Genomic DNA, 18,216 nt, shown 5'->3' on the forward strand with positions numbered 1-18,216 from the left:
GACATACACTCAGCCATAGCTGTAAAACTTGCTAATTAAGTTTGAGCAATGTTGTGCACTTAGCACTTAGATGCTGTGGTAGAAAAGGAAGCAAAATTAGATGCCTGTTTTTAAAGACTTTAAGGTCTTAAATTACACAAATAAATGTGTGGTTGCACTAGGCATGTATGAGATACACTTATGTCCCACAGGAACTGTATAAAGGTTTTCCTGGCCAGTTGCTAAATGGTCAGACAGAAACAAGTATAATGGGAGCCTTGTTTGTAACCTGAGGGAAGGCATGATGTCTAACCAAGGTGTGTTTTGGGGCGGGGGGGGGGGGGGGGGGGCAATATGTTAATTTAGTAAAAGGAAATGATGAAGAGTGTGAGGGAACATAGTGGCACTCTCTAAAATAGTGTTTGTCCTAGAAGCTTTTAAAGTCCTATATAATACCCACAGCCCGAGTAGTCTCAGCAGGGTAGGTAGGCAGGAAGGGGTTGGTTCTAGTGTCCTGGCCTAGCAGAAGGATAGAACCTTTAATCTTTTTAATAACCTTTTTTTAAAAATATATTTTATTGATTTTTTTACAGAGAGGAAGGGAGAGGGATAGAGAGCTAGAAACATCAATGAGAGAGAAACATCGATCAGCTGCCTCCTGCACACCTCCTCCTGGGGATGTGCCCGCAACCAAGGTACATGCCCCTGACCGGAATCGAACCTGGGACCTTTCAGTCCTCAGGCCGACGCTCTATCCACTGAGCCAAACCAGCTAGGGCTTTAATAACCTTTTGACTAGCTGCCAAAAATCATTTTTTATAAATGCTCTAAGACAGCAGTTCTCAACCTGTGGGTCACGACCCTTTCACAGGGGTTGCCTAAGACCATCCTGCATATCAGATATTTACATTACGATTCATAACAGTAGCAACATTACAATTATGAAGTAGCAACGAAAATAATGTTATAGTTGGGTCACAACATGAGGAGCTGTATTTAAAGGGCCAGAAGGTTGAGAACCACTGCTCTAAGACATTCATAAATACTTCAGAATTTCCCCATCAATTTAACTACTGATATGCAGTTAACTACCTGAAGTTTATTCCTCTCTAGTTTTGGATCCGTTCGATACAGAATTTTTAGCTTTTTTTGTATGAAATGTCAATCTTGTGGTCCTTGTTTTAGATCAGCCCTGTCCAACAGAATTTTCTCCAATGGAAATGTCCTTATATGCACTAATATGGTAATTATTGGCCACAGTAGCTACTATTAAATATAAATAGCCACATGTAGCTAGTGCCTACTGTATAGAATAACAACAGAAACATTTCCATGTCTGATCTTTGGAGTTTTCTGTTAGGCAACACTGTCCAATAGAAATGAGTCACTTGATGTCAGTTAAATTTTTCTAGTAGCCACATTTAAAATGTCAAAAGAGCCCTGCCTGGTGTGGCTCAGTTGGTTGAGCATTGTCCCGTGCACAAAAAGGTTTTTGGTTTGATTCCTGATCAGGACACATGCCTGGTTGCAGCTTGATCCCCAGAATGGGTCATGCAGGAGGCAGAGGATTGATGTTTCACTCTCACATCAATGTTTCCATCTCCATCTCTCTCCCTGTTCCTTTCTGTCTCTCTCAAAACCAATAAATACTATTTTAAATGTCAAACAAGTGAAATTAACTTTAATAATATATTTAGTCCAGTAGATCTGAAATGTTACCTTTTCAACATACAATATAAAATTGAGATAGTGTATAATCTTTTTTGTACTAAGTTTTCAAAATACAACATGTATTTAATACCACATAGTGGTTTGAACTAAAGTACATTTCAAGTGCTCAATAGCCAGATGTGGCTAGGAGATATTCTAGCACACATTTATATTTAAAATGTTATTCCCTGTCATTTCTCTTTTATTTCTGTTGCCTCTTTTAGCTATTGCTTTCTTTCGAGTATTTGAATTTTGTTGTATTCTTCCTAGAATGTTTCCCCCTCCTGCTTTGTTTGCAGTGTTTTTGGAGAACTTGTCTCAGTTACCTTTTTCATGGACCACACTGGAGGCTAACTAGGTGACAGTTGTATGTGATAAAATTATTAATCCTGCACCAGAAGCAGCAGAACTAGAATCTCACACCCCATCCACAATGGCAAGTGAGCAAATAAGTATGTCTATTTATTGTCAAAATCCTCCCTTTTTTGTTACTCAGCTTCCTTAACATACAAATTCTGAAGAGCAGCCCATCTTAAGATCTTCCCTGTATCCCAAGTGAATTCCAGTGAAGAGGGCTGGCATGAACAGTTAGATAGGTTTATTTTCAAAGGGCTCTGATCTGCTGCTTTTGTTCATTCACTCAGCTCCTGTGCCATAGGTCACATTGCACACTGGAGATGCATAAATTCTCGTTAAGCCCTAACCGGTTTAGCTCAGTCGAGCATCGGCCTGCAGTCTAAAGGGTCCCAGGTTCGATTCCGGTCAAGGGCATGTACCTTGGTTGTGGGCACATCCCCAGTAGGGGGTGTGCAGGAGACAGCTGATCGATGTTTCTCTCTCATTGATGTTTCTAACTCTCTATCCCTCTCCCTTCCTCTCTGTAAAAAATCAATAAAATATATATTTTTTTTAAATTCTCATTAATGCCCTTGCCCTGGAGATAGATGCTCGGGAAGGTGGTTTAGTACTGTTGTCTTAGACACTGGAGGCAACAGAGAGGCAGTGGTCTCATTAAAAGAAGAATCGGCTGCCCAGATGTTCTTTGAAATTTTTGGTATAAATCACATTTTCCTGAGGTGAATACTATTATTTGCTGTATTCATGCTTTTTAAAGTTTATTCCTTTGATAAAGTCCTATAAATGTGGAGTCCAGCAATTCCTCCATTCCTGCCCTGGCGGTCAAATGTGTGGTATTTTCCATCTGTATGCAAGGCTACTCAGTATTGGTCATTGGAAGAGGCCACATGAGCCTCACTGCTCTTTAGTGACCAGGTGGATTTCAGAATGGATGGATTTCAAGGTGTGAGCTGTTGTTAAAGAGTCGATATAGAAATCACATTCTCATGGAATCTGTGGTTCATCAGTTACTGTTTGTCCAGGACTAGTCATTTCCTTTGGCCTCAGTGTTCTACAAAATGGGATTAACCTAGATAATTTCATTATATTCAGTTTTAAGGTGTATGAACTTAGCCATTCTATTTCTTATTTATTTTTAGTACATTTTCATTGATTTCAGAGAGGAAGGGAAAGGGAGAGACAGACAGAAATATCAACGATGAGAGAATCATTGCCTCCTGCACAACCCCCTACTGGGGATTGAGCCCACAACCCAGGCATGTGCCCTTGACCAGCATTGAACCTGGGACCCTTTAGTGCACAGGTCGACACTCCATCCACTGAGCTAAACCGACTAGGGCTATTTGTTTTTCTTTAGTTAAATCTTTATTGTTGAAAGTATTACATATGTCCCCTTTCCCCCCCTACTAACCCCTTCTAGTTCCCACCCTCAGGCCTTCACCACCCTATTGTCTGTGTCCATGGGTTATGCATATAAGTTCTTTGATTTATCTCTTCCCCAGCCCCCTGGGAAATCTAGTGATTTGAACCTTACTTAAACTAAAGAGAGATAGGCCAGTGGAACTCAAAATTTTGGTCTTGCTATTTGCTCTACTGCATTTTCTGAGTGATAGCTGTCCTACACTGCAGCTTGAGAATTTCACTAGGAGAAAAAAAGAGGAAGGGTCTTCATTTCCTCTTTTGGAGAAAGAGGGTCTTCATTTCTTCAGTTAGGTTCTCTAGAGCAGGTAGACCAGAAGCATTCCTCCTGAGTGTCCCATGAACCAGCAAGTAGATCAAGATATCACAAAAGCATCTGTATATATAAAAGCCTAAGCGACTGTTATGAATGAATGACCAGAACAACTGGTTGACCAGTCACTATGAGAGGGAAGGAGGAGGAGGGGAGGTGGGGAACCGCACAGTGGCAGGGCGCTGATGCAGCTTGGCATCCAGTGTCTGTTCCTTCCGCGCCCGGCCTGGCGACCATCACCTCCTCTCCCGACCTCACCAGGGCCCTGAGGCCCCGGGCTGGGACAGGAAACCGGAGGTGGGTGGTGGCAGATGCGGCCCCCTTTCTCAGGGGGGCCAAGGGCCGGCTCCCTCCTTGGGGGCTGGCGGCCAACCTCCCACGGTCCCTTGTCCCGGCCAGCAGGTCCCAATCGGCCCTGATCACCAGTCAGACCTAGGGACCCCACCCGTGCATGAATTCGTGCACCGGGCCTCTAGTTCATTGATAAGCACCAAAAGTGTAGCGGTTAGCACACATTGGGCACTTACTGTGTCAGACAGGGCCACTTTTCAAGGTTGGCCTCTAATCCTCACAACAACCCGGTAAAGTTGGCATTATTATTATCTCCGTTTACAGATGGGGAAATCCAGGCACAAGAGGAGCAAAGTAGTTGTGTAGGTAGTAAGGTGTGAACAGAGATCAGTCAGTCATAGGCTGCTTGCATTCCTAGGCTGAACCCCTCCCTCAACTGTTCCCTGGCTCCTGTGGGACAATGTGGGTGGCCACTGGCAGCATTTTCCTGTCATGGGTCTTGAACCTGCTCTAGTGCTCCAATGTTTATTTTGAAGTAGGCAGGTGGAGGCTTTATGTAAGCACATTCAGAGTCATAGGGCAGAAAGAAACTCCTACTCCAGTACAGTCCTATCACTTGAAGCCAAAGTATTCCTCTTCAGTTTGCTTTCTTCCATGTGTCCAGTTCTCTACTCAAGCTAGGTTCTCTTTGAAAAGTTGTACACAGATTGGATTTGTTCAACTTTGGGTTAAGTGTTGTGGGGACATTGGAGTTGGATCAGTGGTTTCCAAACCTTTTGACTATCACAGAATATAACAGGATGGGAAACTCTGTGACAGTTAATCATATTTTCCCACTTTTCACTTTTTGTGTGAAGGTGCACATTTTAAGCTTTATACTATTGTCAAATACTGCATGGCAGATATTAAATGGATCCAAACCAAATTATTAAAATTTTCATTTATAAACACAATTTTTAAAAATTTATTGTTGAAAGTATTACAGATGACCCCACCCCACCCCCATCCTCTATAAACCAATTTTTGTAGCTATTAGTCATATGTATGAATAAAGAATGTGTTGGGGGTTTTTTTTTGTGTTTTTTTTTAATATATATTTTTTATTGATTTCAGAGAGGAAGGGAGAGGGAGAGAGAGATAGAAATAGCAATGATGAGAGAGAATCATTGATTGGCTGCCACCTGCACGCCCACACGAGGGACCGAGACCACAACCTGGGCATGTGCCCTTGACTGGAATTGAACCCAGGACCCTTCAGTCTGCAGGCTGACACTCTGTTCACTGAGCCAAACTGGCTAGGGCAAGAATGTGTTGTTTTATAGTACAGATTTGCATATTTGGTTCAGTTTGTGACTTATGGGGACTGTCAGTTTGTGATGACCTATGAGGGCTATGGATTTAAATCTGGGGAATCCCTGAGTTATAGAGGGAAAAGAAGGAATGAAAAAAATTTGTCTACCCTCTGCATGTCCTTTTAGGAGTCAGAGAAGGAAAGGAAGAATGGTGGTGGTAGGCATAGTTTGTATTTTCAATCTTATAGGAAGAGAGTACAGTAAACCCGTGATAAACAGACTAATTTGGGTGAGGGGGTTTCCATTAAAGTTGAAAGTCCATTATATAATAAAGTAGGTTTTCCGATTGCGTATGTTAAAAAATTGACACATTAGTTTACCTATTTCTACTTATAGACACATTTGTGTAATTAAAATTAAGTATGTATGAAAAGTTTAATTTCACAGAAAAGTTTTCTGTATATGTATTACTATAATTTTAAATTTATACTGAATAGGTCTAAGTAAATGGGTGCACTCACCAGTCACTGAGAGTAAACAAATCCACATGGCTGGGGCATGGCTTATAGGATGTTAGAACACTGCAGAACATCAGGGCAGGAGTTAAAACTACTGCAGAAAGTCACGCCAGGCAACAACAAAATCAATTACCTTGCACTATGCAGTGTGATCACATGCTAATCATTTGCGGAACATTGTTTACAAGCGGTGTTCTTGGATTTAAATATGTAGACTATGGTTGTAGATATGTAATATTTATGTCAAAAAAATTACTACAGTGTTTTTTTTCAATCTATGGCCTATTCACTAAAATGTATTCAAGACAGTGAATTAATAACAAAACATCTGTTTGTTTAATTATAAGCAAATCTTGGTTTAAAGTATTTTAATATGATACACAGACGGGGAATTTTGTCCGTTAAATCCAAAGTCCATTAAATCAAGGTCTGCAAAATCGAGGGTTTACTGTATTCCATGGGTGCTGTTCCACCCATTGTGAACCTATGGAGAATTTCCTGATTGGCTTTCAAGACGTGATCCAGCATCTGAGCTGCGCCAGCCTGGCAAGGTAGGCAAAGGAGTATGACAGTGCTTTGGTTTGTTGAAGGAGCACTCCTGCCACCCAGACACTGGCACTCTATTCTTCCTCCTCACAGCCTGGAAATGGGGTTGAAGGCTGGTGCATCTTTCCTTGGTAGGTTTTTGGGAATAGAGGGCAGTGTGTCTCCTGAGCATAAAGTGCTGATGAGTTTCAGCTCAACTGGCACAGAATTGGATCTAGGAGAAAAGATCTACTTTTGGATTTATGAAGAGCAGAGTTAGAATCTCCCAAGGCAGTGGAAAATATGAAGGGCAGATTAATCCCTACTGGCAGAGTGGGATTCCTTATCAACAGTGGTATGCTGGTCAACAGGCTAGTTAGGGAAAGAGAAGTCCTCATTTTTATCATTTGTCCAATTTCTGTGGTTTAAAACTTACCTAGGCCATCTGCTTATAAAATTTCTTAATATTTAACAGTTATCTCTTGCAAGCCATACATGCCTGCTTTGGCACACTGCTGCAAGCCTCCCTCAAGCATTTTGAATTCCCATTATGTGCGTAGGTTTGTGCTGTGTGACATAGGAGATGCTGAAGCATCATCTAAGTTTATTTCTTTGACAGGCAGAGGACTGGAAACATTAACAGAATACAATTGTAGCATGGATTGAGTATAGTAGTCCAGAGTGAGACATTGAGTACTGGTGGGATCATGAAAAGGAGAGCATGTGAGAGCTAGGCTTGAAGGATAATAATAGTTAACACTCATTGGTAATAATAGTGCCAGACTCTGTACTAACCATCTTTCATATATTATTTGTACAAATCTTCAGAAATAGGTAATATCGCCCACTTTACACCTGAGGATCTTGAGGCTAGAGAGTATTTTGCCCAAGTTACATAGGTAAGATATCATTCTCGTAGGTGAGTGGTAGTTTCTAACTGTGGCCAGGAAGGAGTGAGGCCATTATTTGGAGCCTGGTCACTTCACTGCAGAACCCATACCCTTGCCCACTACATCAGATTACTATCTATATTATAAAAGGCCAGTGGCCATAACGACCAAACGACCGGTCACCAGGAGGTGCATTGATGGGTCTCGCGGTGTGGCGGGTCTGGAGTCCCACCGGTGCAGTGGGTCTGGGGTCTTGTGTGATTTCGCGCACTGGGCCTCTAGTTGAATATAAGAAGAAAGCTTCTTTAGGAGAGAAAAAGAGTATAGCTACAGTCCAAAGTTCTAGACTAGGTGGGAGTCAGAATATTTGAGTTGTAGTCCTCATTTTCCTTAACCATTTATGTGACCTTAGCCAAATCACATCTTTCCTCTATTCTTTAAATTGAAGGACTTGATTAGATGGTCACTCAGTTCCTTTTTATTTTTGACATTTTTGTGCATTTTAAGTTATAAAAATGAGAATGGGTCCCATTGGGTGGCTCTGTTGGAATGTTGTCCTATACACCAAAAAGGTTGTGGTTTTATTCCTGGTCAGGGGACATACCTAGGTTGCGGGTTCGATCCCCGGTCAGGCACATAAGGCAGCTGATCAATGTTCTCTCCCCCACTCCTTCCTCTTTAAAATCAATAAACACCTTCAGGTGAGGATTAAAGAACTTTTTTTTTTTTTTGGTCCTGGCCAGTGTGGCTCAGTTGGTTGAGTGCACCGAAAGGTCCCAGTTCAATTCCCTGTCAGGGCCCATTCCTGGTTGGGGCACATGCCTGGGTTGCGGGCTCCATTCCCTGTAGGGGGTGTGCAGGAGGCTGCAGATTGATGTTTCATTGATGTTTCTCTTCCTCTCTTTAAAATCAATAAAAACATTTAAAATTTTTTGTTTTTTTAAATGAGAATAAGTATGGCTTTAAGAAATAGTGGGGAAGCCCTAGCCATTTTAGCTCAGTGGATAGAGCATTGGCCTTCAGACTGAAGGGTCCCAGGTTTGATTCCGGTCTAGGGCACATGCCCAGGTTGTGGGCTCAATCCCCAGTAAGGGGCGTGCAGGAGGCAGCTAGCTGATCAATGATTCTCTCTCATCATTGATGTTTCTATCTCTCTCCCTCTCCCTTCTTCTCTGAAAGCAAGAAAAGTATCTTTAAAAAGAAAGAAAGAGTGGGGGAAAGTGCCCTGTCAGGGTATGGGGCTTGGAAAGCATTAAGGTTGGTGATGGGGATAAGCAGAGGAAAGCAACCTACAAGGGGGAGTGAAAAGCAATGAGACTCCAAGTGTAAGTAAAGGCAGAAAAGGTTGATGCTATATATTTAGATGTTTCCATTTGCAATTCTTGACTAGCACAAAATGGAAAGGTGGGTGTTGGGGAAACAGATAAGCTAGTCTTTTGTGTTGGGTTTTCCTAGAAAGTTCACTTCTCCATTGATGGCTTCAACAGCAAGTAGGCCAGGGCTAGATTTGGCTTATTTCTGAGGATCCTTGGATTATTATTCCTTTCCTAGCATTAATTCAGCAGTTATTTACAAAGCACCTACTTGGTGCGAATGGGAACAAGATTTGGTCTCTCCTGTTGAATTTATAGTCTAATAGGGAAATCGATAATAAGCAAGTAAATAAATGACACATTTTGAGAGACTTATGAGAAGCTGGGTTTTGTTGGGTTGGAGTCAGGGAAGGTCTCTTCAACATAGAGAACGGATCAGAGGGGACAGAGGAAATGGGGAGACCAGTTAGGAGACATAGATATCCAGGCAAGACCTGGTCAGTATTAGCCAGACCTCTCTTACAAAAACAAATGAGAAAATTTCTGAGACTTCTCTCTTATTGATTCACTTAAATGTGATATTTAATATGGTTTTGTCAAGTTCCAGTTCTATAAAGGAGGCTGAAAGTCCCTTACAATTAATTATACTGGGGCTAGATGAAAGTAAGCAAGTCTGGTTTAAAGTATATAGCTGTTCAAGAGTTACAGGACAGAAGAGTGACGTGGAACTAGGAATTTTAATTATAGAAGATTTCCAAACAGAGGTAGACTTGCACGTAGATTGTAAAGGAGATAAATAGGATTTGGGAGAGATTAATCTATGTATTAGATAGTTTAAAAGGAATATTACTTAAAGGCTAGAAAACTGCACATTATAGTCCTGGCCGATGTGGCTCAGTTGGTTGGGTGTCATCCTGTACACCTAAGGGGCTGCGGGTTTGATTCCGGTCAAGGCACATGCCTGGGTTGCAGGCTCCATCCCCAGTTGGGGGCGTGCTGGAAGCAGCTGATTGATACCTTGCTCTCACATTGATGTTTTTCTCTCTCCATCTCCTTTCCTCTCTTTCTAAAAATTGATTTAAAAAATTTTTTTAATACTTTATATTATAAAGAGTTGCTAATTCCAATGAGAAAGCAAAGGAGGCAGGATCTTTGAAAAAATAAAACTGGTTATACAGGTAGCTCTAATCTCTCAGAATGGAATTGAGCTCCATATGCTACTGAGGCACATGTGGGCCCACAGCATTCTGGTTGTGGTTCTAGTCTGGACAGAGAAGAAATTGAAAAAGAATAGAATAGGACCAGCTGTGGAGAAAGTGGTGGAAATGGTAATGGGATAGAAATGGTAATAGAAAGAATGCTCTATTCTATCAGAAATTGAGGCCTAGCATAGGAAAAGACTCCTGGCCCACTGCATGTGTTTGGCCCAGACCAAAAGCCTCTCTCTCTGGGATCTTTGAGAAAAATCATGGAAGAGGCAGCAGCTCCAGTTGTTGCCTGTAATCTCACCACCACAGATAATTACTGTTCATGTTTTTGTAGTTCACTACAAAAGTCTATCAGGGATAAACCTGCAGTCCTCCATTTAAATTTTCTCCCAACACTTTATTATAAAAACTTTGGACATACAAGTTGAAAAAGCTGTACAGTGAATACCCATATATCCACTCTTTAGGTCTACAATGAAAATTTTTCCTATATTTGTTTTACCACACATATCCATTCAACAAACCATTTTATTTTTTGGTACATTTCAAAGAAGTGCAACCATCAGCATACCTCACCCATAAACATTTCAAAATACCTTAACTTGAGTTTAGTATTTTTCAGTGTTTTTTGGGGGGAGGGTGGTAAATTTTACATACAATAAGATGTATACACCCTAAGAATACCATTAGGTAAAAATGACAAGTGCACCCTGCTGGTGTGGCTCAGTTGTTGGAGCTTCGTCCCGTACACCGAAAGGTTGTGGGTTCAATCTCTGTTACAGTCGGGGCATTTACAGGAGGCAACTGATGGATGTTTCTCTTTCCCTCTCTCTAAAAAAATACACAAAAAAACAAGTGCACCTGTGACTTACATTCCTATCGAGATAAAGAACTTTTCCATTCCCCATAGAGTTCTCTCCTGCCTCTTCTCAGTTAATACCTGCCCCTACCCTGTGGGACAAGGGAAGAACAACCAGTATTCCAAAATATTTTCACCATAGACTAGTTCTGCCTGTTCTAAAACTTTCTAAGTATAATCTGTGTATTTATGCTTCAAATTCATGTTGCAGATATTAATAGTTTCTTTTGTTGCCGAGTGGTTTTCTTTTTTTTAACTAGGTCGTTTTTTGGGTTTTTTTTAATTGATTTTTTACAGAGAGGAAGGGAGAGGGATAGAGAGTTAGAAACATCGATCAGCTGCCTCCTGCACACCCCCCACCGGGGATGTGCCTGAAACCAAGGTACATGCCCTTGATTGGAATCCAACCCGGGACCTTTCAGTCCGCAGGCTGACGCTCTATCCACTGAGCCAAACCAGTTAGAGCCTGAGTGGTTTTCTATTACCTATATAAACATTACGGTTTGTCCAGTCTCATGTTGATGGACACCTGAGCTGTTTCAAATTTGGGGCTATTACAAATAAAACTGCTATGCACATTCTTGTACAAATCCTTTTGTGGACACAGTATTTTCTTTTGAGTAAAAATTTAGGAGTGGAATTGTTTTGGACTAGGTGTATGTTTGGTTTTCTAACCAAACTTTGTATATTTAATGCTTTCACTAACAGCAAATGAGAGTTCCATGTCCCTTGCCAGCATTTGGCATTCTTGGTGTTTTTACTTTTTAGCCATTATGGTGGGTATGTAATAATATCTCATTGTGGTTTTAATTTGCATTTTCCTGATGATTAAGTGCTATTGATCACTTCCTTTGCTTATTTCCAATTCATATATTTTCCTTTAAGAAGTATCTGATATTTTTTGCCCATTTTAAAATTGACTGTCATTTAATATTGAGTTCCAGGAGTCCTGCATTTAAATTATAAAAGATAATGGTAGGAAAGATTTACTGCAGGACATTCCTTTAAATGGAAAAAGCCTGAAGGTTTGAGTTGAGCAAAAGCACATCATTTGTTTAGCAAATGGTTGTTAATACTAGCCATGTACTGAGCACTAGTATTAGAGATACAGAAATAATACCCAGTCCTCATTCCAAGGAGCCTGTAGATTACAAGGGTAGATGTAATCTATGGGTAGATGTAAAGTAAAAAAAAATTGATGTGGTGGTTTCAATGATACTTTTTTTTAAAATGTATTTTATTGATTTTTTACAGAGAGGAAGGGAGAGGGATAGAGAGTTAGAAACATCAATGAGAGAGAAACATCGATCAGCTGCCTCCTGCACACCTCCTACTGGGGATGTGCCCACAACCAAGGTACATGCCCTTGACCGGAATCAAACCTGGGACCCTTCAGTCCACAGGCCGAGGTTCTATCCACTGAGCCAAACCGGTTAGGGCTCAATGATACTTTTTAAAAATATATTTTAAAAATATTTACTGAGTACCTACTATAGGGTAGGTACTATTGTAGGTATTGTAGACTAGAGGTAGACAAACCAGATATGGTTCCTACAGCTTATTTTCTGGAGGCCATGAGATTGATATTGTGGCTAGAACATACATGTGTGACGAGATGAATAGTTAGGCAAGGATCAGGTCTTGCAGAGCCGTGTAGACCATTGAACTGACTTTGGATTTTATTTTTGAGTGTTAGGAAGCCATTGCAGAGTTCTAAGCAGAGAAACAGAGAAATGGCATGGTCTGGTTTCTGTTTGGCCAATAAAACACCGAGGAGAGAGAGAGAGAGAGAAAGAGAGAGAGGGATTGCAGAAAGACTAATGAGGAAACCATTGCAACCATCCCCAGAGGAGTATAAATCCTACATGAGGAAGGTCTGCAAGGCATCATAACGGAATAAAATTATAGCAGAACCTTGGATGACAAGGCATTTGCTAGGCAGGAAAATCAGAGGTATCAGCATGTATGTTGTTTGGATGACTAGTTGGGTGGGTGGTGGAATAGCAGGAGATAGAACAGACGGGGAAGGGCTTTGAAGGATAAATTGGGGACACAGAATTAACACATTATACAACTACTAATTCTATGTAGATGTGTCTTCTGGGGTTGTGCCACAGGTGGCCCAGCTGGGGAGTTTGGCTCTGAATCTAAGGGCCATAAGCAGCTATAAGAGCTTCTAGTTAGGATAGAGACTCTCTGGAAGCTGGCATCAAGTATGATTAGGTGAGGCAGTGCTAAGGAGGAAAAATCAGGGAAAAGGCAAGAGACAAGGAAGTTAGGTAGGGGTTGCACTGGGGGTAGAGGCTTTGGGCTTAGAATGAATATTCAATTGGACTTCAGGTGTGGACTGAGAGAAAATGCTAATGAGGCCCTTTAACAAATACAAAATAAGTAGTATAAAATCTTGAAACAGTAGAGAAATGTATAGAGTGTATAGAAGTCTTACCTTCATTCCACTCCTCTGAGGTGTACATAAAAGTTGCATTTATTTGGTGTCTCTCCCATTTTTTCTAGTGTGTTTATTTTATATATTCAGTGCTATTGTATATACACACAATTGGAGTTTAAAATGAAGTCATACTCTTCTTACTGTTTATACCAATATTATAGTTCTGCCTTAGTAATTTGTACCTGCTACTCAGAATCTATTGTTTGAATGTTCCATAATTAGTCACTACCCAATAAGCTGTCTCAAGTTTTTCACTGTTCTCAGCAATAGTGAAATGAGTATTCTTCTTCATTTGTTTCTGTACTGTACAAACATTACTTCAGAGAATATGTGAGGTAAGAAGGAGTCAGATTGTGACTTGGTGGAATATTGCCCCACATTCTAGGGGCAATATTCAAAAGAACAGCAGCTGTTTCTCCAGATTTTAGCAGGGGATTTCACTGCTTCCAGGTATCATGGTTTCTCAGAGTGAGATGGAATAGGCTTTTCTGTGGAATTTTAGACTGGGGAAGAAATAGAACTAATGTTGTAGAAGTGAGAATTCAACAGACTTGGCTTGGTTGGGGTAGGACTTTATGGAGCAGGACTTTCTAATGTGTGGATTGTAAGAAGTGCGTTTCCCTCATTGGATGCATTCAAATAGAGGCTGAGGTGCTGTGGAGGGGCAGTATGTGAAGCAAGTTGAACTCTTAAGAATTATTCCAACTTTGGTTGATGGCATTCAAGATGAAGATCATGAAGTACCAAGATGGGAACAGCACTAACTGTGCTGGGTTGGGGAAGGATTGACTGAGGGAGTTTAAAGGAGGCTGAGACTGGAGGCATCCTGGGGTATGGTGCTGAGAAACCTGGAATGCTGAATGTTAAGCTGAATGAGAGATCTGACCTTATTTGCACCTCTGGTGGTCTGCAGGTGTGTGGGTCAGGGGGAACACAAGGATAGTAAGGGGTCTGAGGATAATTGTTATGGTGACTATAGGAGAAGGGGGTTACATGGGAATCATGGTGGCTCATGCAAGAAGATAGTGTTTCCAGAAGAGGAAATGGATGAATTGGAGACGTTTGGTGGTATTTGATTGCCAATTTGGAGATGGCTGGGCTGGGAGTTGAGGCTGGAGGTGATCTTTTGGATTTCATTCAGTAAATATTGTCTAGGTGTTTGGGATAGAGCAATGAACAGAAGAGACAAATATTCCTTCACGGAGTTTTCATTCTAGTGGGGAAGACAAATTATATAAGTCTATATAGATATTACAGAGTGACAAATACTAAAGAGTAAACACAAGAAAGAGCTTTAGGATGTGTCAGTGACAGTGGGGTTAAAATTTTAATATGTCTATTAAAAAGAGCCTTTTCCTCCATAAGACGATTTTGAATAAAAAACCTGGAGAGAGGAGGAAACAGCAAGCCACGTGGATATGAGGTTCAGAACATTCCATGCTTTAAGGTTTAGAAATAAGCTTCTTTGAAAAGTGGCAAACAAGCAGACCTGTGTGGCCAGAATGTAGTGAGCAAGAGATAAGGTAGTAGTAGATCAGGTTAGAAAAATCTAAATTGTTTAAGACCTTGTAAGCCATGGTAGGGTTGAATTTTTCCTAAGCAGTGGGAAATCATTAGAGGGTTTGGGCATAGGTGTGACAGAACCCGAATTATGTTTTAACAGGACACCTTGGTTGCTGTATTAAGAATGGCTTGTTGGCGTAAGGATGTTTTGGCATGGCTCAGCCCTGCCTGGGTGTAGTCTTCTTGACTTCCCAAGCTGAGACATACAGCCAGGGAAGAGTGGAGAAGCACCCTTGATGTTTGACTCAGGTCCTTTTTCCCTAGATGGCCCACTGTGTGACCTTGGTTCAGCTGTCCATTTCCTGTGACCACCTCATTGACAAGGACATTGGCTCCAAGTCTGACCCACTCTGCGTCCTTTTACAGGATGTGGGAGGGGGCAACTGGGCTGAGGTGAGAAGGACCATGTGGGTTAGGGTTGTGGAGGGAACCTAGGATTGTTTCAGGGTGGAAGTATGTGACTGTGATGCTTATTGGCCTCTACCCACAGCTTGGCCGGACTGAGCGAGTACGGAACTGCTCGAGCCCCGAGTTCTCCAAAACTCTGCAGCTTGAGTACCACTTTGAAACAGTCCAGAAGCTCCGGTTTGGCATCTATGACATAGACAACAAGACACCTGAGCTGGGAGATGATGACTTCCTAGGAGGGGCTGAGTGTTCCCTAGGACAGGTACGTAGAGCCAGGGATGGCACAGGTTTGGTAAGAGCCCTGTCAGACAACCCAGACTGCTTGGAACATGGAGGGTGGGGGTCAAGCAGGACTTAACTCAGCCTGAGATCTTGACCACCTCCTCCTCCCTACTGTGCCCCAGATTGTGTCCAGCCAGGTATTAACTCTACCCTTGATGCTGAAGCCTGGAAAACCTGCTGGGCTGGGGACCATCACGGTAAGAAAGAACTCTGTAAAGGGTGAAGTTGGGGATTTTATGTTAATGAGGAATTCATGAGGTAATACCATCTCCTTCCTCCCTTACCTAGGTCTCAGCTCAGGAGCTGAAGGATAGTCGTGTAGTAACCATGGAGGTGGAGGCCAGAAACCTAGATAAGAAGGTGTGTGTGGAAGGAGGCCATGGGGGTTCTCTCCTACCCCAGGAATTAAGGAGACTGGAGTGGTGTGATGGGGGCCGAGGTGGGGACAGAGGTCTGGCATAGTTGTTGTTTCTCCCTCAATCTTACAACAGGTCTCTGTGGCATTGACAGGACTTCCTGGGGAAATCAGATCCATTCTTGGAGTTCTTCCGCCAGGGTGATGGGAAATGGCACCTGACATACAGATCTGAGGTGTGAGAATGCTGGGATTGGGTGGGGTGGGGTAAGAGGGAATCTCCTGGGGCTTATGACTACCAAGGGTTGGAACACAGGGAGAAAAAGACTACGTTGGATAGAGAAAGGATGGTAGCTCCCCACACACAATCCCACAGCTCACTGGAGGCTTTGCCCTTTCTTCACCTTCAGGTAATCAAGAACAACCTGAACCCTACGTGGAAGCGCTTCTCTGTTCCCCTTCAGCATTTCTGTGGGGGAGACCCCAGCACACACATTCAGGTGAGGAGCTTGCCTCTTGAGTTACTGAATGGGGGCAGAGAGGCCAGGGAGGGATTTATTCTTACCTGGCACCTACCTCCTGTTCTTTATATACATACACACCCCCCCCCCCCCCCCCAGACTATGACAGTGATGGTTCACATGATCTCATTGGTACCTTCCACACCAGCTTGGCCCAGCTGCAAGCAGCCCCGGTGAGTGCTGGCCCTGCTCCGGGGAGAAGAGGAGGGCAGAGCAGCTTCATTCAGTTTTGGCTGATGCTCTCAGAGTTCCCTACTCTAATTTTTCTTTCCTCACCAGGTTGAGTTTGAATGCATCCACCCTGAGAAACAGCAGAAAAAGAAAAGCTACAAGAACTCTGGAACTATCCGTGTCAAGCATTGCCAGGTGAGACTAATAACCCATGAGACCCAAGCTGTGACCCCTGAGCTCCATGGCCCCAACTCCTTTACCTCAGTCATGACCCTGGTTTCATCTGCAGGTAGAAACAGAGTATTCATTCCTGGACTATGTGATGGGAGGCTGTCAAATCAACTTTACTGTAAGTTGCTTTACCAGGAGCAAGAGAACCCATCTGGGGCTCAAGGTGGCCTTCAGCTTCCCTCCTCCTATCCTCCTAGGTGGGCGTGGATTTTACAGGCTCCAATGGAGACCCCTCTTCACCTGACTCCCTGCACTACCTGAGCCCAACAGGGGTCAACGAGTACTTGACAGCACTGTGGAGTGTGGGCTGCGTGGTTCAGGACTATGACTCGTGAGTAGCTGTTCCTCTTGCCCATCCTCACTCCCTGCAGATGCTTCAGTCTCCGGACTGACAGTGTCCTCACTGCCTCTTTCCCAATTCACTGTTCTCCTACAGGGACAAGATGTTCCCCGCATTTGGATTTGGGGCCCAGGTGCCTCCTGACTGGCAGGTGAGTACTCTCTTCCCCTATCATACTTATGTTTTCCATTTCAGAGTCATGATTTTGGGGGATGCAGTGCACTTGCTGTCTGGCACCCAGCTTTATGCATGGTTGCAACTCTACAGGCATGTGTACAGCAAGTGCTTAGGACTAAATACCTCCTTTTTGATGCCTGGTACATACCATGATGCCCTTTTTCTGAGTACAAAGGTGATCAGAGGGGGAAGAGCTCATTTTCATTCTTGCCCTTAGGTCTCCCATGAATTTGCCTTGAACTTCAACCCCAGTAACCCCTACTGTACAGGTAAGTCCCATTTTTCTTTGTAATGAATAAGGCAGGTCTGTTCACACCTAGAGGGCCAAGCCTGTGGTGGCAAGGGAGAGTGACTCCATTGTCCAGAAGAATGGATTTTAGAGGTAGGCCTCTGGAGTCAAACCTTCAACCTGCCACTTACTAACCATGTGTTTTGGGGCCAGTTGCTTAGCTTCTGTGTGCTGTAGGATTACAGTATTGTAGGATATTGAATATTTAAGGAGAGGATGTGTGTAAAATTTGAAGCAATAAGCCTGGTACATAACGAAGTGCTCTCTAAAAAAAATGGTAGCCGAAACCGGTTTGGCTCAGTGGATAGAGCGTCGGCCTGCGGACTGAAAGGTCCCAGGTTCGATTCCGGTCAAGGGCATGTACCTGGGTTGCGGGCACATCCCCAGTAGGAGATGTGCAAGAGGCAGCTGATCGATGTTTCTCTCTCATCGATGTTCCTAACTCTCTATCTCTCTCCCTTCCTCTCTGTAAAAAATCAATAAAATATATTTTTTTTAAAAAATGGTAGCTGTTATAGCAGTGATGGCGAACCTATGACACGTGTCAGAGGTGACACGCGAACTCATTTTTTTGGTTGATTTTTCTTTGTTAAATGGCATTTAAATATATAAAATAAATATCAAAAATATAAATCTTTGTTTTACTATGGTTGCAAAGATCAAAAAATTTCTATATGTGACACAGCACCAGAGTTAAGTTAGGGTTTTTCAAAATGCTGACACACCGAGCTCAAAAGGTTCGCCATCACTGCCCTA

At 42.5% G+C, this 18,216-nt stretch overlaps 1 protein-coding gene across 4 annotated transcripts in view; it reads left to right on the plus strand.

Annotated features, from left to right (window-relative positions):
* Positions 1-18,216, plus strand: part of CPNE1 (copine I) — a 41,782-nt gene that overhangs the window by 18,598 nt on the left and 4,968 nt on the right. For all 4 annotated transcript variants that reach the window (XM_014550674.1, XM_014550675.1, XM_005879759.2 and 1 more), the window contains 12 exons: positions 14,951-15,079; positions 15,177-15,356; positions 15,499-15,573; positions 15,665-15,736; positions 15,887-15,967; positions 16,142-16,241; positions 16,349-16,425; positions 16,532-16,618; positions 16,713-16,772; positions 16,852-16,985; positions 17,091-17,145; positions 17,389-17,440. In XM_014550674.1, the coding sequence (XP_014406160.1) occupies positions 14,951-15,079; positions 15,177-15,356; positions 15,499-15,573; positions 15,665-15,736; positions 15,887-15,967; positions 16,142-16,241; positions 16,349-16,425; positions 16,532-16,618; positions 16,713-16,772; positions 16,852-16,985; positions 17,091-17,145; positions 17,389-17,440 (1,102 nt within the window). The remainder of the gene's footprint in view (positions 1-14,950; positions 15,080-15,176; positions 15,357-15,498; positions 15,574-15,664; positions 15,737-15,886; positions 15,968-16,141; positions 16,242-16,348; positions 16,426-16,531; positions 16,619-16,712; positions 16,773-16,851; positions 16,986-17,090; positions 17,146-17,388; positions 17,441-18,216) is intronic.

Source organism: Myotis brandtii, unplaced genomic scaffold (assembly GCF_000412655.1).
Source record: "Myotis brandtii unplaced genomic scaffold, ASM41265v1 scaffold61, whole genome shotgun sequence".
NCBI lineage: Eukaryota > Metazoa > Chordata > Mammalia > Chiroptera > Vespertilionidae > Myotis > Myotis brandtii.